Source organism: Pseudopipra pipra, chromosome 5 (assembly GCF_036250125.1).
Source record: "Pseudopipra pipra isolate bDixPip1 chromosome 5, bDixPip1.hap1, whole genome shotgun sequence".
In the NCBI taxonomy this organism is placed as follows: Eukaryota; Metazoa; Chordata; class Aves; order Passeriformes; family Pipridae; genus Pseudopipra; species Pseudopipra pipra.
In genome coordinates this window covers 13179979-13203066 of record NC_087553.1, presented here as the reverse complement: position 1 = coordinate 13203066, position 23088 = coordinate 13179979, and the positions used below count along the sequence as shown (strand labels likewise).

At 49.2% G+C, this 23088-nt stretch overlaps 2 protein-coding genes and 1 long non-coding RNA gene across 5 annotated transcripts in view; 1 reads left to right on the top strand and 2 right to left on the bottom strand.

Moving 5' to 3' along the window:
• Window positions 1–1010: 1010 nt before the first annotated feature.
• Window positions 1011–9501, bottom strand: HDHD5 (haloacid dehalogenase like hydrolase domain containing 5). Of its 2 annotated transcripts, XM_064654553.1 has the most exons (8): window positions 9383–9501; window positions 9090–9290; window positions 8762–8874; window positions 7547–7640; window positions 7027–7060; window positions 6446–6620; window positions 5924–6112; window positions 1011–5323 (listed from the first exon to the last, which is right to left on the bottom strand). In XM_064654553.1, exons 1-8 carry the CDS (start codon window positions 9467–9469, stop codon window positions 4954–4956), a joined length of 1263 nt encoding a protein of 420 aa, XP_064510623.1. In that variant the 5' UTR covers window positions 9470–9501; the 3' UTR covers window positions 1011–4953. The 2 variants fall into 2 exon arrangements, with proteins under 2 accessions (XP_064510623.1, XP_064510622.1); XM_064654552.1 differs by lacking the exons at window positions 7547–7640; window positions 8762–8874 and having other exon boundaries at window positions 9383–9489.
• Window positions 9502–14238: 4737 nt separating this feature from the next.
• The window catches only part of ADA2 (adenosine deaminase 2), a 51746-nt gene continuing 42896 nt past the window's right edge, over window positions 14239–23088 (bottom strand). For both annotated transcript variants that reach the window (XM_064654549.1, XM_064654550.1), the window contains 6 exons: window positions 22188–22315; window positions 21004–21094; window positions 20595–20703; window positions 19513–19670; window positions 18477–18679; window positions 14239–17542 (listed from right to left, as the gene is read on the bottom strand). In XM_064654549.1, the coding sequence (XP_064510619.1) occupies window positions 17434–17542; window positions 18477–18679; window positions 19513–19670; window positions 20595–20703; window positions 21004–21094; window positions 22188–22315 (798 nt within the window). In that variant the 3' untranslated portion in view covers window positions 14239–17433. The remainder of the gene's footprint in view (window positions 17543–18476; window positions 18680–19512; window positions 19671–20594; window positions 20704–21003; window positions 21095–22187; window positions 22316–23088) is intronic.
• The window catches only part of LOC135414150 (uncharacterized), a 27912-nt gene continuing 20326 nt past the window's right edge, over window positions 15503–23088 (top strand). The window contains exon 1 of the long non-coding RNA XR_010430599.1: window positions 15503–15613. This is a non-coding gene — a long non-coding RNA (uncharacterized LOC135414150). The remainder of the gene's footprint in view (window positions 15614–23088) is intronic.

Sequence of the window (23088 nt, the reverse complement as noted above, 5' to 3'; positions counted from 1 at the left end):
ATCTTGATATGACCTATCTTGGGTGTGTGATCCATCTACCAGAGTACTTGGTAAAAGGAGGATGCTGGTTAACACTTTTTATTATTACAGGTCAGGGACATAGGTCATTTCTCCAGGATGTAGAATATAATTCTATTCCTCTCTCTGCTAAGAATGGGAATCCTTGCCCAGTCCATTCAAAACTGCTTTATTGATTGTTGCTTTCAACACCAAGATCTCAGGACTCTACATCACACTTGTTTTGCTGTCTAATGTCACTCCTGTGAGCTGTGAACTTTGTAGATGGAAAACTTTCTGATGGAATATGCTATAAGAACAATGCAAGTGAATTGGCTGTTCCTAAGATCATTAAAAATGACTGTTTCCACCTGGAATCTTTAATTTCCATTTGCTGTAGTCAGTGGACGCTTTTGGCTTTAATCCGAAAGTTAATACACGTCTCCCTAATTCCTCACCTTTTTTAAAAGGTACCAAACATGGCTCTTGTCAAACAAGTTGGGTTTCTTTTACGATCACAAAGGATTTAACACTGAGTCAAGTAAGCTTCCAGTGATAAGGATGGCTTTCCCTAAGTCCTTAGGCTTGTTGTTCATCTGCAATAGCAGATTAGGTTGGTGGCATCAAGTTGTGGTTTCCCCACACAGTAGACATAATCATCACAAACAACTGCTTAGGTCAGGTCACAACTAAATGCATACCCTGAAAGTATCTCACATATAGGTGGCATCCCAAAATTCATCTTGACTGTGAACAGTCAGACCACAGCTTGTGATGTGTCCTTTCCCCACCTCTACAGAGTAGGTTGCACTCACCTCACCTGACTATGGCAGATGTAGAGTTCACAAGAGATTACAATTTGGCTCAGACAAAAGAATTGCTGGAGAGGTATCTTTTAGGGTAGTCCCCTCAAGAAAATCTGATAACAGCTTGATGAACACACAAAAAAACCCCAGCATTTGCCCTAATAATCTTCTGGGGCAAAGATGTGAAAGAGACCAGGACAATAATCATTAAATGTACACACAGCAAGTTAAAATTTATTTCAAAGAAAACATCTTTTATTATTTTATATATGTTCTAGATCAAAGTAGCAACTCTGGAACTGCATTGAAATTAACATGAAATCTAAAATAATCACAGCTTCTGATCTCTCTGAATGATATGTAATCACTCTGCTACAGTGCACAGGACACAATCTGAAACATTACCCATTTATTAAAGGGAGAAAGACGTGGCAGGATTAAGATTGGAAGAAAGGGAACAGTAGTGCTATATGACTCCCTGAATGCCATGTTAGTAGTCGCATGTGTCCTGTGGAATAAAGGAATTGACTTCTCTGGCCACAGTGTTATTGCATGACATAAAAGCTCTCTACTTCAGATCCAAACCAAGGTCTATCCCCCTTGGTTCCTTCCTGCTGTTCTCAGCTGCATACGCCCTTTAAGCTTGACTTAAACCTGTTCATCTTTGGAAGATGGAGTTGTTATGATTAGGTCTTCACCCTGTTTGTTGTATAGGGCAGTGCACCACACAAATATTAAGGTATGGGATCAGCAGTGAAGTCCCCTCTCCAGCTTGGTCCCATAATCCGCACAGAAGTGCAGTATGCTTGCTCCAACTAGAGAAATATGGCCTCAGAAATACCACTTCTGTGCAATACGTGAGACAAAGGAAGAGTTTTGTTCCGGCCACACTCGAAGCTAATTCCAGGAAGCTACAGTTCCAAGGAAAAAAGATTTCACTGAATTCTAGCAGTAACAGATGTCTATAAATGAACTGCGGATAAGCTAGATGCCTGCACAGCACTCTAGCACAAAACTCGTGGAACAGAAGAGACCTGGCAAACACTTCCATTAACAGAGACCTTCCAGAATCAAATCAGTGTCTAACAGCAGCTGGAAAAGCCAGATTTTTTACTCCATCAACTGGGTCCATGCAATTCCTAGGCAGGGACTTGGACAAAGTGCACTGTTTTAAGGAGCTGAGAAAGAGAAGAGGGGAAAGGTCTTCGTGTTGCTCAGAACAAGGGTTTGGCTAATTAGTGCACAGAGCAACAAGCAAAGTCTTTTATGAAACCTTACTTGGTAAAAATTGGGGAAAGGGTACGAGATTCTTCTAGATTCCCTCTCCTCCCTTCTGTCCAATTTCAACTCGCAAGCAAAGCATTTCTTAAATTCCTTATCACTGAAGTTCCTCCTACGCATTTTTAAGACTCCCAGAAGACTGTTTCAACACTAACATGGTGAAAAAAAACAAATCCAGAGCTAAAAGCAGATTTGGAAGCTGAAGCAGATTCACATCAGTCAGCTCACCTCCCTCCACTGCTATTCCAAAGATGGAGATGCCTGGCTCACTCTCTGTGCAAATGCAAACCTCTTCCTGTCTTGAAAGAGGTGCTACCTCCCTCCTCCTCTACCTACCTTGCTTCTGGCTGGGATGTGCCATGCATGCTGATAGGAAATTACTGCTTGGGATTTCTCACCCCTAAGGGAAGGCTGGTTCAGCAGCACCTGGTCTTTTGAGTAACCAGCACCACGGTTTTTACAAGTAACAGGACAGAGCCCTGCCAAAGGTTGCTGCGCACACAGGTGGACAGACCTCAGTATTTCAGCAGGAAAGTGCCTACCACACACAGGGTGTGGCTCACATTTACTGCCAGCAACCAGCCCAACGCTGCAAGCAAAGGGAGCATTCCTCTTTCTGCATCAGATGGTACCTCTGAAAAGCAAGCCTGAGGGACACTGGAGCTAGTTTATGAATAAATGTGTTTTGGACCTCCAGTTCCAGGCCTTGCACTCTGGGCCTACAGCACAACTGTGACTGTGGAGATGCACTGAAAGCTAAAAGGACCTTCCTTATGTTGTATGTGAAGTCCTTCCCTGTGCTAATTGTTCTGGATGCTGGAGACAGGCCCTTGTCTTGTGCAACTGGATGAAATGGTAATTTTTCTCTCCAGTGAAAGGGAAGGATTCTGTGTTTCTCACATTACAGCTGCTTTTAGAAGTAGCCAAGTGATTCTTGTCCTGATGAGACAAAGGAGGACAACCCCAAGCAGTGCTAAGAGAGGAAGAAACTTCCCACTATGGATTTCACAGGAGGAAAATTCATGCAAAGAGAGATTTTTCTGCCCCAATTCATAAAGTAAGGGATAGAGAAAGAAGCCACAGAGAAGGACTTCTTTTGCCTGGGTCACTGACAGAGCATCCAGACCTCTTCAAGATGCAGAGTCTGGCACAACAAAGAACAGAGCCTGCACTGCAGTGGCCTTGGAATACACATAAGTATTGAGAGGACGGAGAGCTGCTGAAGCAGAACTTCAGTGCACATGGATGCTGAGACTTGAATTAAGAACTCAAACTTCTGTGCAGAACATTTTGTTTGTACCCTGTGTATATGGAGCTGCCTAGTAAAGCAGGAGGGAGGGAAGAAGAGGCAGAGCAGATCTATTTCTGATCTTTCAGTGTTGTGTGAGATGAGTAGAACTAGGAACACCAACTCAGTTGTGTTGGCTCCAAGGCTTTTCACCACATGCACAGACTGATATGTGCTTCTAAAATCACAATGCTCCTCTAGAATTAAGATACTCTTTGCTGGGCCAATCTTTCACATGAGTTTCTCATGCAATCCTTGCTCATCTTCTTTGTAATGTCTACAGAGACACAAGTCTTGATCTTTCTCTGGACAGCCTGAGCTAAGAGAACAGAGGCAATAGAAGGTGGATGTTGTTAGGGACACAGAAATGTTCCTGGGCAGGCAAGTTCCAGTTGCTAATTCATGTTAGGGGGACTCTACCTGCATGTTAAAGAAAGAGGAGGGAACAGAGGTCAGACCATATGCATATCCCTGAGCTGCAAATCACATGAGAGGAAGAAAAGAAGTGAAATACAGAGAAACATTTGTATTCTTAAAGATGAAGACTGGGGATTTGGGACTTTGGTACCATCCTGGCTTGATCTTTTTAAATCCTTGCATGTAAGGAAGGAGCAAAAGTGGACTGTGACTCTTTCTGTTTAACCTTTGTTCCAGTGAAGGGCTCCTCTCAGAAGCTGTGCCAGCTGGAGCAGGTGGGTGTTTGTTGCAACAGTTGGGATCAGGGCGGGTGCCAAAAGAGCCTCTTGCTGCAGCACTGAGTCCTGGGCAAAGACAACTTTGGAAATTCAGACTCTGTGGTAGTTTCCTCTGCTTCTGAGAGCAGGCTGCTGGCTCCCTAGTGGGATGTGAAAAGGTAGGAGTGTTCACAGAATGCTAAATAGGCAGAAGTGAACAATATAACTTTCACCTCAGCCCTGCAGCAAGTTGCTCTGGCTACTGCAGCTTCCTTTGAGGGGCCTTGCCTCTCCATAGCTGCCAGAGGACTGCAAAAGAGGACTTTGTTTCAGACTGACAGTGATGCAGTGGCAAATCCCCGAGCAAACAGAATTTGTTAAAGTCCATAGGCACTTATTCTTTACAAGGAGAATGTTAAGACTTAAAGCCTTCTCTTGGCACAGTGCCACCACAGCACAGCTTCTGGTGTGCTCGTGTCACAGACTGGACAAACAGCACACTGCAGGAATGGTACAGTGGCTGATGGGAGCTCCTTGCATGGGAAAGAGCTTCATCCTCAAATACACTGAGAGAAGGAGGGTGGGCTTGCCTGATCTTCACACACAAAGGGTGGAAAAGAAAGAACTCTGATAGCTGAACAAAACTGGGATTGCTGGGACAAGCCTTCTCCCTGTACCCTGTTTCCATTACGGCTCAATTATTGATGTACCGTCACAGTCAAAAGCCTGTAGGCAGCTGTCAGGATTGCAGAGGAGTATCAATAAAAGTAAGGGGCTTTTAGTGCTTTAGTTTTCTTTCATGTTGTCTAGATCAGATCACTCCAGGTCTCTCCCCATTCTTCCCCTCTTCCCTTTCCAGTACATAAAATCCCTTACAGCAGATCTTTGGGCACACCTGTCTCGGCCCCTAGCTCCAGTTCTCTTTCTTGAAAGCAAGTTGCACAGCATCATTCACATCCTGCACTATGTAAGACGCCTCCACCAGGCTGGGATCAAAGCAGAAGTCCCGATGTCCATGGAACACCGCCTCGGTCGTGCACTGCTCTGTTTTGCTGGGAACACCGTTGTCGTGGCGGTAGACCCCAGTGCAGACCAGAATCGAATAGCAGCTCTCCACTGAACTGTTGCAGTCCTTCCTCAGCTCCAGGTAATCCTCAGTTTGGGGACTGGCTGCCTGTGGGTTCCTCTTCCCCCCAGCCCGGACCTGGTTCTGCTGAGCTGACTTGAGGTAGTTGTTGTAGAGGTTTGCCCCATAGACGTCAGACATAGGGTTATCCCTGGATAAGGTCACAGTGCGAAACAGGAATGAGAAACTACCCCATGAATCTCTCTGGCTCTGGCAGATTGGGATTAAGAAAGCACTGAAGGAGGAAGGGGTGTGAGATATTCACTAAGAACAAGAGGATCACCCAGACTGGGCTAGTGAATCCACCCCCCAGTGTGTCCTGTTCAGGCCACGTGCTTCACAAACATCTTCCGAACATGTCAGAAGCACCCCACATCATTTTCAGCCATTACTGTGTTGTGTTCCCTACATTTCCAAAGTCTTTGGCCTAACTGGGCTAATGGTGCTACATCTGAGTCTCTTTGTCTTCAGTCACCACTCTACACACACTCTGCATCCTACAGCAAACAGCTCTCCCAGGCTGACAGGGCCCTTCAAAATATTGGAAGTGTAGGATGTGAAAAGCTAGTAAGCCTCTGTTCCAGGACATGAGGCTCCAGAGACACCATGGGGATTTTAGTATTAATTTTAGAAATATCCAGACAAAAAAAAAAAAAAAAAAAAAAACAAAAACCCAAAGAAACCCCAAAACTCTAAAGAGAAGTCAGTGTGCAACACCCTAAGGAAAGCAGCAGGAAAAAGAGTCTCTTACCCAACTGCATAGAGGTGTCGGATGGGAGCCTTCCAGCCCTGTTTCTCTGCCTGCTGCTTGATCAAGTACTCGGCGTAGCGGTAGGTGACTGTGCTGGGTTTGCCAATCAGCGCCTCGTACTTCAGCTCCCTGCCCGTCACCTTCTTGTAGATGTCCTCCAAGCAGAGAAGGAAAGTGCCATGGCCAAACCTGCTCCAGAAAGGACATCATCAGTGTCCCCAGTCACGCCCCTGAAGCAGCAAGCACTCCTCGGTGAGGAGAACCACCTGCTGTAGTCAGGCTAACGCCTCGTCTGGATGTGGTGTCTACCCACACACACACCTCCACAGGCAGTGGTCTGGCTTCTGCTTCTTGAAAGCTTTAGGCTTTGTTTCTCATGCAGCTTTCATGTCTCTGCTGCTAATTACACCAGACAATCAAACTTTTAAAACATTCAAATGCTAAAAAAATGCAGTAGGAAAAGATCATCTGCAGGAGAGGTATATGAAATAGTCTAAACCAAGCATCACACATGCTTTTCACCTGGGCATCTTGGCTTCAGCCATCCACAGGAGATCCATGTTGCAGGCCAGGATAGGCAGGTGGGGGTATGGTACAGCTTGCGGCTCTGCCCCGGGGTTCCCGTTGCTCAAGAGTACATCAATAATAAGTTGCAGGCTTGTCTCCCACCTCACCGGCTCACCAAACAGAATCACCCCTGGAAGATTTCAAGAGATGTCTGGAAACTCACAGCATCCAAGTATAGGACCCACTACCAAAAGCCACCCACTAACGAAACCACTCCTCTGCTGGGATGCTCTGGTGAGTACAGCCACCACTGGAACACAGCTGGTGCCAGGGCTCCAGTCTGGGTACCACTGCATCATGTGCACCACTAGTCCCAGATACTGGAGCATGGCAGAGAGAAAAGCTGGCTTTGCTTTTACCCAGATTGTACTTCATACTGCATGAGAGCAGCGAGGCTGCCTCCCGACTGTATCCTCTGAGTATGCTGCCCGTGGATACCAGTGAGCCAACAGCACGTCATCAGCTCCCATCCCAGCTGGCCTGCCTTGCTGTTAGTTCTGCTGGCTGTTCATATGTAAACAGAGGCTCCTGCTTACCTTCTATAGTGGGGAAGCCAGTGGTTGGAGGAGGCTGCCAGAAGAAAACAGAAGGCTGGGTTAGTAATGCAAAACCCAGTGCCATCTCCAAAACAAAACTAAAAATGCTTCCTTTGAACCTGCCAAAGCAGTTCTACAAAAAGGCAGGGCAAGGCCACCTGGAATCCTGAAGAAAGATTTCCCTCACCTCCCCCCTACCATCCCAGACAGGATTTCTGGGATGCAGACCCTGCACTCCTGTCTCAGAGCTGGAGATGTCAACCAAACCGTCTTACACTGCAAGGAACAGCAATGGAAGACAGGCATGGCATGAGAAACACGAGGGGAAAGTCACTGCCCCTCCTGCAGGAGCCAAGGCTGTGAAAAGCAGAGAGATGCTGGCTGCTCAGCATCAGTCCCAGGCTCTCACTACGGGGAGCCACTGGCAGCCAGCTGCTCCGTGCCTTTGCAGCCTCTCTGCCCTGTCCATGCAGCCCCACTGCACCAGACCACCCCTTCTACTGACGCTTCAGGAAATTACCAGTTCTTTTGGCCTCCGGCTCTGATCCACCATGTCTAACAGGGGATATGCCTTCCTCAGCGCCTCTATGGTGACCACGTGCTTGAACCCCAGGCTATTTCAGACCATCAAGGAATGTTGTGGAGACTGTTGAGGGTTTTTTTAAGTTACTTGCAAAAGCATCTATAGGATTAAGGAATAGAGTCCTAGTAACAGATCAGTTATTTAATGTGGTAACGCATAACCTCATGGCTTTCAGTCACACTGTGCTTCAACCTATTGATAGCCCTAAAGGTTACAACTAAGAAAAACAGACTGGGGTGATTCATCAGCAATCCCTGGAACTGGGCAAAGAGCAGAGACCACCACTCCAAGCCTTGGTCAGCTCAGCTGGTGCAAGGAAAATGGTCTGTGCTGATAAAATTACACAAGCCAAGCATGAGTTACATCAGCTTGCAGAACACCCTGCCCTTGGCTTGTCTATAGGCCTCAGGGAAACACACATTTTTGTAACAAATGAAGTTAAATGTTGAGCACAGAGTGTGCCCCTGCGTGTAGAGACTGAGATGCTGTCAACACTGCAAGCAGTTATTACCTCCTTGCAGACACGTCTGACCTGCTGTTCCCCCACCTCATCCAGGCAATATCATGTGGAATTGTCATTTAGACCACTTCCCTGTACTGGGATGCTCTAACTCTAATGATATTTCATAGAATCATAGAATGGTTTGGGTTGGAAGGGACTTTAAAGATCAACTAGTTCCAACGACCCTGCCATGGGCAGGGACACCTTCCACTAGACCAGGCTGCCCAAAGCCCCATCATATCTAAGTTCCTTTAATTGCTGTCAGTTGGGGGTGATCTCTAATGGGCTTTGCCAAGAAAGAACAGGAGGAGCACAACTTCATCTCAAAAGTGAGACGGGCCCAAAGCTGATGGAGTCCTCACAGTGACATCCCACCAACTGGAACAGCAACCACAGGAGAGGTAATCAGCGCGAGTTAATCAGCATGACAACCTAAAAACTGAATAAGGGCAGCCAGGAGGTGACCAAGATGGAGTTATTGCCTCCCCCTGAGCCGCTCCACGAGGATGACCAACGACCTTTGTGTCTCCTCGTGGTTCTACAAGCTGACTGAGTGCCAGGGGCAGCGGCAGGGCAGGAGCAGCAGCCTTTAGCTGGGAAGCTGCAGCAGAAAAGGCAGAGCACCATGAGGCACACGGAGCAAAGGATACTTGTGGGCAATCTCCTCCACGGGCCCCTGCCCGGCCACCAGCATGCACTTCTGGTGGAACTGGCTGAAGAGCTGCAGGGGGCTGTGGGACAGAATCACCTGCTCCGGAGACACCTGGGGGAGGGTGGAGAGGATGGCTGGGAACCGCAAATAAGATTTCGCCCCCCTCCTCCCTGCGGTCGGGTCGCATCGCTGCCACCTGCCCCTCTCCGAGGCAAAGCCAAGCACTCGGAGTGATTCCCTGCCGGGGCACTCGCGCAGGATGTGCTCCCTCCTCCCGGCGCTCCGCTCCAACGCCGGGAGCGCTCCCCCAGCCCCGTCACCTTTACCTGCATCTCCAGCGCCCGGGACAGCTCTTGGGCCTTGTCCGAGCGCAGGCAGTTCCCGGCGTTGGTCAGGAAGACGACGGGCACCCGGAGCCTCCCGCTGCCGTCCGCCAGCCTCTGGAAGGCGCGGCGGGCGGCGGGCACGGGCTGGCTGCCCCGCACCAGCACCCCGTCCACGTCGAACAGGAACCCGAAGGCCGGCGGCTGCAAGGCGAGCGGAGCGGACGGTCACACCGGGGAGCCCTCCCTGCGCCGTCCCCCTCCCCGGCCCCTCGCCCCCGGCGCCGCTCACCCACCCGGGCGGCGGCGCAGACCCCGCGGGCGGGCGGCCCCGCGGCGCGGAGCAGCGCCCGGCCGGCCCGCAGGCACCCGCGCAGCGCCATCCCGCCCGCTGCGACCTCGGGGCACTGCCCGGACTACAGCTCCCAGAGAGACCCGGGCCCGGAGGGGAGGGACCGGGGCGGAGGGAGGGCGGGCGCGGCGGAGGACGGTGCATCCTGCCGGCACCGCGGTCCCGGGGAAGGGGGCTGCCGGCGGCGGGGTGTCCCGCCTGCTTCGGGGCGAAGGAGGGTTGTGGGTTTGGGGGCGAGCTGGGAGAGAAGCGGGTGAGGGGAGCACCGAGGCTGGCGGGGCGTGACCCTGGAGAGGAAAAGGGGGTGAAGGGGATACAAGCAGCCCAGCCATGGGAGAGGCAAAATCTCTGCAGAGGAAAGGTTTGGGAGCAAAAGGCTTAGACCCCTATAGAGCAATCACACCGGGTTTATCTCAGCCCTTCACAAAATCAAAGAACAGGAGTCCCTCGATCTGTGAGTGAAATCGCTCCAGTGCTGTACAGCCCGGTCCTCCTGGCTGCACGAGCACCTCCCCATAGTCTAGTTTCAGTCTAAGGTGGTTACAGCTTACCCTGCCCGCAGTGTGCGTGCCGAGGGGCTGCACTGCAACTTGTTACCTCTGCCAGCTGACCAGGGGAGTGATTGTCCCCCTGGTACTCAGCACTGGTGAGGCCACACCTCAAGTGCTGTGTCCACTTCTGGGTCCCTCAAAATCAGGAAAGACGCTGATGTACTGGAGTGTGTCCAGAGAAGGGCAACAAAGCTGCTGAAGGGTCTAGAGGATAAGTCCTATGAGGAGCACCTGAGGGAGGTGGGGGAGGTTTAGCCTGGAGAAGAGGAGGCTCAGGGGAGACCTTATTGCTCTCTACAACTGCCTGAAAGGAGGTTGTAGCGAGGTAGGGTCGGCCTCTTCTCCCAGGCAACTGGTGATGGGACAAGAGGACATGGCCTCAAGCTGTGCCAGGGGGAAACAGGTTGGGCATCAGGGAGAATTTCTTCACTGAAAGGGTGGTCAGGCATTGGAATGGACTGCTCAGGGAGGTAGTGGAATCACCCTCCCTGGAGATGTTCAAGATGTGACTGGACATGGCACTCAGTGCCGTGGTCTAGTTGACAAGGTCAAAGGTTGGACTTTGTATTGGAAGTGCGATTCTGTGAGTTGCTGCCCTGCCCTTGCTCAGTCTTTTCTCTGTAAAGCCAAGTCTTGTGGTCCTCTTCCCACAGATCGTAGTGTTTTCTAAGACTCTGGTCATCTTTCATGTTCTCCGGTGGACTCTCTCCCTCTTTCCTGTGCCATGGAAAAGAAGCCTTGACGCTGACTTCAGCTGAGGCCCTTCCAGACCTGGGGAAAGTGAAAGGTTCACTTCACAGTCATGGAGATGAAACAATGTTTGTTTGCTTTCTGGCTGGGCTCAAGATCTCCTGACTCGCTCTGATAGGGCAGGTTTAACATGTATGACTTTAGGCATCAATTACCCAAACAATGTAATTGTTTGTTTTTACGCTTCCATTGCCTTGAACACCAACCTTAATTTGTTTTTGACCCATTTTAACACCCAGAGACCTTTCTGCAGAGCTATTAAAGCACTGGCAACTCAGCGTTATACATTTGTACAGATGGTTATTCCTCCTTAAGTGCCTTTGCCTTAACTGAATTACCTACCATTTATTTTATGTAATTTCCTCAACCTGCCAGGATGGCTTTAATTTCTCGCAAGTGTTTGCAGCTTCTCCTGCTCTGGCAAAATTTATGCTGGCCTTGGAGATGTTACTGAAAGTATTAAGTTCCCTGCAGAACTGGGCTTCAAACCTTCTTCCACTAGCACGAGGCAGGCAGCTACAGCTAGTTTGAAGTATGCCTTCTCAACTATGTAGAAACCAGAGACCCCCAACCCACACCTCCCTCGGCTACCCATGAAAAATAAAGTCAGAGAGAGGGGCAAAGACTTTCTGAAATTAATGACAAACACAAGAGCCTTGTCTTGAATGTTTCTCAGCTATCCACCAAGGCAGCCACTCCCGTCAGAGTGAAAATATGATTGATTTGCTGTGATTTCTGCTTAGAGTATTGGCTAATGTGAGTTTATGGCCTTTTAACGATACAACCACTTGCAAGTTAGATGGGTTGTTTTGGTTCCTGGTCTCAGTGCCTCTGAGACCGAATTGAATTGCAGGGGTCTTGTCCGTCCCTTCTTTGTAAGTGTAAGGATACTTTTAGTCCTTTTTTTCCCCATCCTGAGACTTGCGAAACAGCCGCGACAGACATCCAGCCGCAGAGAGGATGTCATTGCAAAAGGAAAAAAAAAAAAAAAAAAAAGAAAGAAACGGTTTAGTCTATTTAAACATCCTGAAGTTCGGGGGGTTTGGGGGCGTGGGTTTTATCCTCCCCACTCCGTGCGGGTTTTTATCCCGCTGTGCCGGCTCTTCCCGCGGATCCCTGCGGGAGGCGCTCCTGCTCCACGGCGCGGGCGGGCCCGCAGCGCTCACCTGCGGGAATCCCCCGCACCCCGCCAAGGCTCGGGGGGCTCCTGGCAGGGTGAGGGGTGCGGCTGGGGGATGTGGGGTCAGGCTGGGGGCCGAGGGTGTTGTTCTGATCCCAAGTGAACTCTGGGGGTACCCGCCGTCGAGGAGGTGCCCCCGAGGTGTGCGTGTGTGCGCCCCGGCGGGCTGGCAGGGCTGCCGTGTTTATTTTTCCAAGGAAGGCCGCCCAACAGGCTGAAGTGCTTATTTTTAAACCAGCCCGGAGGGAGTTTGCCAGCAGTCGGGCACAGGCTGAGCCTGGCAGGGACCGACAGCGGCACGGCTGCCAAGCACCGCGCTCTGCCTCGGCTGCTGAGCCCCTCCCGGCACCGCGGGCAGACTTTAGCCCATCGTCCCTGTGCTAAATGCCCGGTTGTGTAATTTTCCCTTCAAGACTTGAGGCTTTTCTCTGTGATTCTGCTAGGAGCTCCCCATTTTGCGTGCCATATACATGGATGGACCTCGTGATTTCTTCTGCGGCCACATCTGGCAACAGACATATCCCCAGATACCCCTAGGGATCGCCTGTCTGCCCTTCTCAGACCAGCCCACAAGAGACTCCCTCTTCTTCCCCTGTCTACACCGTGCTTAGATGTTTATCCCACCCCCTTTCATAGCTGACTATGAAGACAAGCAAAACAGGCAGTTGCCCACAGCCTTCTCCCGTGGGTCCCTGTGTAAACTTTGCAGCTCTGTTTTCTCTGGGCTCACAGCCCTGTCATCACCCCCCTCTTCCTGACCTTCTAACATCCCCCTCGAAAGTAGATGCACCTTCCATCTCTTTTCTTACCGCAGAGGCTCTAATGGCCTGAACCGACCCTCCCCCCACGGTTTATCTCTTCTCTTTCCCTGCTGCAGCCTGCTCATGAAATGATGGACAAGCTAAAGGTTGAGAAAATACAGTAAAATGCCTTTCTTATCCTGTAATGACCAAGGGGGGAGGACACAGCCTGATAAAAATGACAAGCCAGAAGAATTGAGAGCCAGACCCTTCACCTGCCTGTCCCTCAGTGCACAGAAAACACTTGATAGTCCTGCTGTGATTGCAACTGCTGCAAGCCCGGGAAGAAAGGAATTAAGTACTGAGCCAATTAGAACTGTAAGTTTCTGTCCAAAGAAATGTCTTTCTGCTACCTGTGAAGAGGCTAATTCAGAGATTAATATAGGAAGAAAACCTTAAAGCAGGCTGAGTACTGGAAGCTGGTGGAAAATGCATCTGTAACCCTGTGTTTTATGGCCAGAGGGCTTTGCTTAGCATGTGGAATCTGTGTAGTCCCACTGCAGTGATGGAGGCTCACATGACATACAGACCCAGCTGCTCGCTTGGGCCTATCTCCATTTTCAACCACTCACTTTATTCCTCTGTTTTTATTGGCATGATTTTTGACAGCAACCACTAGTGCTGGATCAGCCATTTCCTGGCAGTGATTGACCAGGAGGCAAACATTTCATTCTCTAAATTGCCCCAAAGGCAGTCTAAGATGCTCTGCAGCAAACACTGCTAGACCTGTGTGCTGCAAACAAAGCTCCATCCACCTCCCATTTAAACAAATTGAACCTGAAGAGGCCACAGGGAGAGACAAATGGGGGAGATAACAGGCATAAGGCTTGATGTATTCTTATGGCTGCTTGAAGTAACCCTCACAGAAACCCCCATGGATTTTCTACTCTCATTCCTTGCTCCTGAGTCTGGATGGAGACTGAGGGGGGGGGCTCTTTTTGCCTCTTTATGTCTGCCCTACTCAGCCTCCCATCACCCTTGTGTCTGTCTCCACCTCTTTCATCCCAGATATTGAAGTTCTCTGGCTACTCCTTTCTTCCCATGCCCACCACCAGCATTTGGGGCAAAGAGCCTCAGGTTGTTGTATCATGTAGTTACCTGGTGCTCCACAAGGCACTTGCCAGATTCAGAAAGAATAGGGTGATCACATAGCATTTACTCTTTTCCTTGTTTTCCTCCATTAAAACCCTGCTAAAAGGAGGGTGAATGACCTTCAGTAGTTCCTCTACTTTCCCATGCTGTAACCACCACATAGATGGTACAAAACTGTCGTGGGAAGAGAGGTAGCACAAGGAAATCGTGTCTGTCAGGTGGTCTCTGTATGAAGACACAGCCCTGAGCTGGATGCATCTGTGAAGAAATTTCAGACTCCCTGATAACTCTATGCCAGGCTGAGTGATGTGAAAAATCCCCCTCCACTGCACGTTCCAGATTAGGACCTCACATCAAATCCAGGTATCCTCTGTTCTTTTTGGCGGGGGAAGAAAAAAAAAAAAAGGAAGGAGAAATAACCCCCACATTTTAAATGGGTTTAAAAATTTAATTATAGACTATGTTCTGAAAGCGACAGGCAAGAAAGCATTATATGTGATATGTTTGCCAACAAATGTGAGCAGGGAGCCAAGGTATGGGGATAGACTGGCAGCAAAACCCTTGAAAGAGGGCCCTGCAGCCAAATTTACCCAAAGCTTTGAGGCCGAATAGATGGATCTTTTATAACTGCTGTGGTCCAGCCTAAATCCCTCCTTTTTTGCGTGCCTGGAGTTAGAGAGGTGAGAATGCAACTTGGGTTTCTCGGTTTGCACCGTTCTCAGAACTAAGGCCACTCCAAGGAAGTGTTGATCCCCAGCAGCAAAGCAGGCTGGCCCTCCTTCTCTCACACTTGCTTAGGCCCCGTATATGGTTGAAGCCCATCTGCTGCCAGAGGACTCTTGGGAAGCCCCAGTCACCACACATGGCAATGCCCTGTTCAAGGAGGGATCCAAGGAAGGCCACACCACTGGAGTGAGGCCCCTCTGTATGGTTCAGGTTCACATTTAAACATACATATATGACCAGGACAGAAAAGTTTCTTCTCTCTGCCCAAAGCTAAGATGGATCCCTTCAGCAGAAGTGCAGTCACTAGGCTAGTCACAAATGCAGACATAGTCCTGTAGGGTTGTTGCACCTTTCTGAGGGCTTCATCTGAAAGTCCTCTCAGACCTGTACAATTCTGTGATTTCTGTAGAAACCTGTTTCTGCTGTAATCCTGAACAGCATCACTCACTGGTGGCTCCAGATACTTGGCTGCAAAGTAGGTAAATGGCCAAGTGCACAACAGGCTTTTCTTAGGAAGGCAACAACAGGTAAACTGATTCCAGCAGGCATTTGGCAAATTAGGATCTGTCCCTGCAACTATTGCAGGTAATGAGGAGGGAGGAGAACCAAAGAGTAGTTCGAGCCCTCAAGGCATCACATGCAGGAAGAGCTGAAAGCTTTCTACTGTAATAATAAAGGAAGGGACTTAGATCAACCTGTGTTGAGGAACTCACCTCCTCACACAATGGCTCTGTAATGATTAGCTTCACCTTGGCAGCAAAGAGGCTTATTTAAGGGAGAATCAGCTCGTGACAAATAAGGATCTTTGTCCATCCGCATACAGCAATGCTGAAAGATCAGGTTGCTCAGAGGCTTTGGGTCATTGGTTAGCAGCAGTTCTCCTCAGCAGCATTACAAATAAGGCATTTCCCAAGTCAGCACTTATAGCCTGGCCATGACCAAAGCCTACCTTGGGGACTTTAGACTGAGCTCTGTATGCAACACCCATGGAGCAGGACGGAAAGTGGCTCTACTCTGGCTCCTCCTCCAGTGTAAAGCTTCTTCCAGGACCAAAGCTGCATCAAGGCCCAGGAAAGGTCAGCCTGCCAAAAAGCATCTGCTGGTGCTCTGAGGGAGGTTGTGGAGGAATGTGGGCAGAGAAAGCTGGACTAGAGGCAGCTGTGGCTGAAAGGGGCTGGGGATGTGAGGCATTTAATTCCCCACCCCCCCCAGCAGCCTCCCCGTTATCAAGGGGTGTGACTGGGTTCTCTCTTTTTGCTTTCTTTGGTTTGTGTTGCTGGCTTCTGCAATGCACACACCTGTGGTTTGTTGTGGTTTTATTTTTTTCTGTGGTGGGGGTTTCTAGTGTGTTTGTTGTTTTGTTTTTTTTTTTCCTCTGAGATAACTAGAGATGAAGTTGCAGCCTGTGAAATGTGGGCAATTTAACACGGGATGCAGGGGCTGTGCAGCTTGATCCACTTCTATAGTAAGTGTATTTGCCTCCTGCTAAGGTGTTTCAACCAAGGTCAGTGGAAATAAGCACTATGGCCAGGCAGCTTGAGACAATTAGCAGAAAGCCTAAAGGAGCCAATTTGCCCAAGCTGGTCAGATCAGGAAACAACAGTCCTTGCAAGTCTGTGGCTCAGAGGAGGGACTTGTCTTTCAGCAGGAATTTTTGTCAATTCTCCCTTGGCTGATGCAAACCAGCATAACTGTACTGAAGTCAAAGAGAAATGCTGTTTGATCCTGGCTGCATGTTTGGGGTATCTGTGCTGAATGACTTTACTGCATTTATTTTAGCATCCTGATTAGGATTTCTTTTTTTTTTTAAAACCTCTCTGCAACTAGTTCTCCTGCTGTTATTTTTGGTAATGCTAAGAAAGGGAATTCCCTTGTCCAAAGATTATTTATTGTGTAGTTGTTTTTTGCCAAAGAGCTGGAAGTCACAGAGGTCCAAATGAGCACTGTGGATATACACAGTGTGAGAGCAGTTCTCCACCAAGGTAAAAATCTGCCTGACAGGCTGGATAAGGATACATTTGCACTCTGAGTTAGGCAACAAAGACTGGTAGTGGAACCCCCTAAAATCACAAGGTGTTTCCTATAAATGCAGAGGCCTGTGTTAACATGGCCTTGTCTGGGAGGACAGTTTTAATTAAGCTGGATCTGGGAAGCCAGGATGTTTTTTCCTCAGATGAAACGTGTTTTGGCTTCCTTTTGACCAGAGGACAGGAAAAGATTTTGCAGTAAAAAAAGCTATTGGCAACTCAGACACCTCTTTTTGGCATTATGATCACTGTGCAACCAGGCTTAAATGTTCTGGGAGCAAGTTCCATCAGCTTGTTTCCAGCCATGGTAGAGCCTGAAATAGCAAACATCAGACCTATGACTGGTTCTTCGACCTAGCAGTGCTATTTTGGCAGCAGGCCCAGGGTTAAACGTAACGAGAGTCATTTTCAGTCCTTGCTCTCCTGAAGGTCAGTGGCCCAAATGGTTGGATGTTTGTCTGAGCTGTTTCCGGACAAGGTCTGCATTTTGTAATGATAAGGCGAAATTCAGAGATCCTCATGTTGCCAATCCCCTGCTAACCCTAATTGGAAAGCATATTTTTCCTGAATAAGGATGTCAGGATTTGGTCATTGGCAATTTTTAACTGTTTTGACTATTTTGAGTGGGGCGGTCTTTTGTGGTTGCTTCAAAGGCTCACTGCTCCCTTTTACCTCCAGTCCATGACTTTCACAGAACAGCTCACCTCATTCTCAGTTTTAAGCCCATTAAGCCTGGCTTACCAGAGTCACCCACTGCCAGGTAAGACTTCGAGGTTCATTCATCTGCTCAGGTCACATGGAAGAAGCAGTCTCCCTCCTAGCAATCACTCTGGCTTGCCAAATGCCTTCTGAGATGAGTCTTGTACTCTCTAAAGCTCCCTTAAAAAGCTATCAGAGAGGTCAGCCACAAACTGGTCCCATTTTTTCTGCCAGACCTCTTTGGCCTTGGCTTTCTCATCCGGTAGCATGGCACTGTATCTGTGAGGAGGAGAAAAGTCAAGTGTCAGACAGGAGACAAGGGGGCAGCTATTTCAAGATCAACACCAAAATGAAAAGGCAGGAAACAGCAACATGTTAACCCTTGCAGGATATGCCTGCACCCCTCAGAGTGACACAGTGTAAAGAGCCTGGAGCTCCTGCCAGCTGATCTCACGCTGGGACAAGACACATCACAGCCACATCAGCAGCTACTGAGTCCTGCACCATGAGGACAAACAGCTCAGTCTGCATCACCTGGAGACTCGTTGGGCAGCAACCACTGACTAGAACAGAAGAGACAGCACTGCTGCTGCTTTCAGATGTGCCCTGGGCTTGGTCCAAATTGGTAGGAAATCAGAGTATTTGTTGTCTCCCTGGCCATGCAGGAACTTGGGATTGCCTAGAGGATTGGCACAGGATTTGGCAAACAGGCAACAATTGAGGAATGTGCACAGAGACCCTGGGCATCATATCCAAACTATTCTGGGACATTCAGAGCTGCCCAGATAAATAGAAGTCGTTAAACACACTCAAACTAAATGCTGGTAGGTTGTTTTCCTGTGTTTCCCAGGTGAGCCACGGCAAACACTGCAGCAAGTCAAATTTTGGCAGAAATAGACAAGTGATACAAAGACATAAGATTTCTCCCATACCCAGAACCAGGTGCTGGAGGCAAGTTCACAAAGGATGGAAAAGGAAGAATAAACTGAGACACAGAGTTACAGAAAGGAAGAGCACAGGTAGAGGAGCCTCTGCGGTCGCTGTGTCGTGCCTTTGGAGAAGACACATAGCAGAAATTTTGGATTAATGGAAGCCCAGTTCATGTGGCAGAGGAGACTCTGGGGCCAAAACCCAAATACGGCGGGTTTCTGGGGAGCAAGCTGATAGTCTCCTTATGATTACTATGGCTAGATGAGAGAGGTGAGGAACTTACTTTATGGAGTTCAGCGCAAGTTGTTTTAAGGTCCTCAGGTCGGCATTCATCCCTCCAATGGCCATGAACACCTCATAGAAGTCATAGGAGACTCCCTTTGCTCCAAAGATAGGGGGATCATCGGGGCTGATCACAATGGGGTGCCCCTCAGCCATGAGGTCAGCTGCAGGGTGACTCCGCAGGTCAGCTACCAGCAGCAGGACCTCGGTGGGAAGGGTGGAGACAACACCGCGTCAGGTTATTGCTGTAGCCGTGTTCGGATACCTGCCACAGCTGCCTGTGCCAGCAGGGAGTCACCCGGGAGGGACAGCCTCCAGAGGGCTGTTCAGAGTGCATTCTGCTCTGCACTGCTGTGGGAGGGACCAACTTGTCTCCTCAAGGAGATGAGTTTCTTAAATGAATTGCCTAAGTCAAGGCCAGTGGGGTGAATAACTTCTGCTTATGTATAACGATTTGACTGCGAGCATTTCAGGAACAGTCTTTTGGTTACATGCTTGCCATGATGCTTAGCTCAGGGCGTCTGGAGCTGGTATCAGTGTTCTCTCCCTTAAGGCTCACAGCAGTACATCTCTACCTCAGAGCATCCTTTCTGCTGCACCCGGGGGACAATGGGCACCACGTTAATGTGCTGCAGAAGAGTTCCCGCTGCTTATGAATTCTACAAAACCAAGAGACTTCCAGTTACAATCCCTGCTTCTCAGCCTCTGGCCCTCCTGGCTTTGAAGTATTTTCCATTATGTCTCTTTAGATACCTCCCTGGCTCTGGGCCTCATCTCCACTAGGGAGGACTGCCTACCCAAGTTCCTCTGGGTAGGAATATAAATGATTTTTTTTGCTGACTGGTATTACAAGCTTTATATATATTCACAGTGTGTGTCTATGTAGCAAACTGCAGTGTAATGTGGTGCAAGGGAAACAGCCAGCCTGTGTGCATCAAAACTTGTAGCTGCCCCCCCAGCTCCCTGCTGCTCCCCACTGCTGTGATGAACCCCATTCCAGTGACCCAGCCTCAAGAGCTAGGCTTTTAACAACATACCTGGTTGGAGATGGGACAGACTTCTACAGGAATATCCCTCTTCAGAGACAAATTTTTGGCTACTGGGTGTTTAATGAGAGCAAGTCCGTGGCCAATCCTGCTGGTGTTCAGGAGCAGCGCATCCAGCACATTATTGTCTACAGAGGTGCCCTGCCAATCTGAGCAGAGACAGGTAAGAGTCACTGCAGTGCTGTGAGGAAGTATGTCTTCTCAAACTGCTGGATGATTTTGTTAATAGATGCCCCAGTTGCGAGGTAAGAGGGTTTCCACTTGCATTTTCAGCACAACAGGGATTTAATTCTGCCCAGGATATTGCTCAGCACAGAGATATCCATTCATTTCACCTGGCTTTAGATGTCCACAGTGCTGCTCTTACAGCTAAGCTAATCATGCTGGTCTCCATTCATTGCCAATGGAGAGAAGCAATAATTTGTGGGGAGTAGCCTGTGCAACAGGGTGAGATGTACTGTGCCTTAGAAGAGCTTGTTACTGCCCGTGGCTACAAAAGGAGCCCAGAGAAACTAGTTCAGAAGTAGACCCCTTCTCTGTAGATGTCAACAAGCAATACACATAATGCACAAGTTAGACACAACTGTCATGCATGGTTAGAATAAATCCCACCCATACTGACTGAATAATACACATTGCCCCACTAATGAAATGAAGGGTACATTGGTTACTTTGATGAGCGTATTCAGTTAAGACTCAAGGCTGGCTCAGATATTTCTTCACCTTAAAATGTAAAATAATGGCTCAGGAATTCTCCTGCCACTATGAATGGGAGGTGAGTGCTGCTCCAAGAAGGAAATGGCTACCAGCAATAACTCTCACAGCATGACTCCATGTCAAAGACACTGAGCAACGTGACACCTGCAGTCAAAAGCAGGGAGTAGGTAAGGGAGTGGTCCTGTAGGAATGCTACAGCAACAGGCTGACATGGGGAGAAGCATAAGGAAAACTGATTATGTACACATGTATACACACACATCATCTTGATACATCCAGGCTTGCTTGTTCTGTGCTTTGCAAGATTTCAGTCTTGCCTCTGTAAGCAATAACAGGCCTTGAGCCCTCATGCTTACCAGTCTCGCCAGCATGGAAAAAGTACGGCAAGCTGACCCCCATGGAATACGGGATGGTCAGGGCATCCTTCAGGTCCCATAAAGAATGACCTTCATCCTCATCACCAACCTAGAGGAAAAAAGAAAGGTATTTTTGAACACACTTGGGAAGATAGTGGGAATAACAGCCATATATCACTGAGGCGCCAGCTGAACAGAAATTGCAATGCTGTGGGGTGGGGAGCTGATTCTTTCAGGGGATTTTGCCAATTACCCTGAACAAAATCCTTAGCTGGAGGATTTGAAATCCATTAACACTGATTTCAGTACAGCAGCAGAGGTTCTGCCTCTGGTATACAACATATGCCATATCATATATGTAGTTATATCACTAGGGGTTAATGTGAAGCCACAGAAGAAACACGGTTACCAGGTCGAAGCCTGCCAGGGTGTCTGGGAACTGGGCTCTGAGTGCCATGGCAGTGACGATGGCTTCTTTAATCTGGGAAACATTCAGCATCCTAAAGAGCAAGAGAGAGAAAGCAGTGCAGAGGCTCACTCCCATGGGCCCGCCTTCTTTCGGTTTGACTTGTGAAATGGGGCCCCCCGGTGTATTTCCAAAATGCAAGTTGCTCCCGAATCTGACAACCAGCTTCAGGTCTCCAGAGTAACAGCAGCAGAAAATTGATATTATGAAAGGAAGCCCCTGAATGACCAGGAAATGCCTGGCTAGACCCTGCTGTCACTTGAGTTGAGGCATGCCTGTCTGACTCACTGGCTTTCACATCCACCAAGCAGGGAACACAACAGCGTGGAGAGAAAATGTTTAATTTTTTTTCCCCTCTCGACTGTTTTCTTGGGAGGTGAGACACTGACTGCATTTCAAGAGAGTTTTAAATTTGGGTTTGTTCCAGCCCTATCAGACTTTAACATCTCGGCTCGTTTTGCAGACACACTGTGTCCATATCCAAGCTGTCCAAAGACAAGCCAGCTCTGAGCTGGAAACGGCACCGTGCTGAACCAGAGCGAGTAAATGCTGCTGAGAGGTCTGCTCTGTTTGCTCAGGATCACCTCACATGACTTCGTGGCATCTGGCTGACTTGGAGAACAGCCTCGTGCCCGCCTGCGAGCAGCAGCACGAACATACCGTACAAAGGCTGCCGGGAGAGCAGCGTCTGCAGGGTCCCACGGGGGCCTTCGCAGCACCAAGTGCCCATACTCGGGCACTGCTGTCACTGCTTCGGTTCCTGCAGAGCCCGGGAGTGTGTCCAGGCTCGGGAAGGGAGCACGCACGGCTTGGACACGCACACAAGCAGCCCTTCCCTTGCTCGTTCCCGCACCCAGGGCTCACGGACTCCCGTCCTCTGGCGCACACCGTGAGCTAACCCTGCTCACTTCGCACGTACGCAGACTTATATAGATGATTTCTCACCCTCAGCCTTTTGCACATGCCAGGGAATGCCTCGGGAGTCAACACCCCGGGTCTGACAACGCACGTGGACATTTGCTAACCAACTGTGGCACTTCAGCACTGCTTCTCCTGGCCTGGCCCCCTCCCTCCCAGCACAGCCGGCCACGCAGGGCCGCTCTTAGCCCTGCACAGCCTCTGTCTACCTGTGTGCTGTAAATATAATCTTGGCTCCAACAAAGTCAGGGTGCTCCTTCACAAACTGCCTGGTCACTTCCCGATAGGTTGCCACAGACCATGATTTATTGTGCCGGGTGCCATCCAGTTCATACACCTGCAGGATGAAAAGCACATCACAAGCAGTAGTTAGAAGAGATGTTTTACTGGAAGGTGGGAGAAATGAACTGAAGAAAACCTTGGAAGAAACAATGTGTTATGGTCCTAGGAACAGGGCAGGAAAAAAAAAACCCAGCTAAACCTGTGCAGAATACTTTCTTCTTGAAGCCTTTACCAGCTGGCAAGAACCAAGGAATGGTTTTCCTCCCTCCTATGTGATATAAGAAACAAGTTTCTCCATGTTCAGACACCGCAAGCAAGTGCCCTTGAGTACCCAGAGGAGACCATGACCTCTTACTCACGTCTGTATCAAATGCTGGAGTGTTTTGTCCAGCCGTCTGGCGGCTCACACACTGTGCCTTGCGGTGGCAGTCTGTCAGCCAAGGCAGCCCCAAGGCACGCAAGGGCTGAGTTCCATAAGCTACCAGCTGGGCTGGGCTTCTGCTCCCCTTTGCCAGAGGTTCGCTCCATGACCTTGAGAGGGTCATTTAGTCTTCCCATGCCTTCTCAGTTCTCTGGCAGCAAACTGGGAAGAATAATTCTTTTGGCATACTCTGTTTCATCAGCTTACTCTGGGGATTCCTCACTACCAAGGCTGTACTCAGGGCTTTTGCCCTGATTTCATCGGGGGTGTAGGCACTGAATGCCCCAGTGATACTAACGCACAAAAGCCCTGCCTGGAGTTGCTCACTCAACGGTGGCTGAATCCCTCAGTTCTCTTCTCACCATTCTTTTCTCTTTTACCCTTTTCCTCCACTCCTCAGCTGCTCC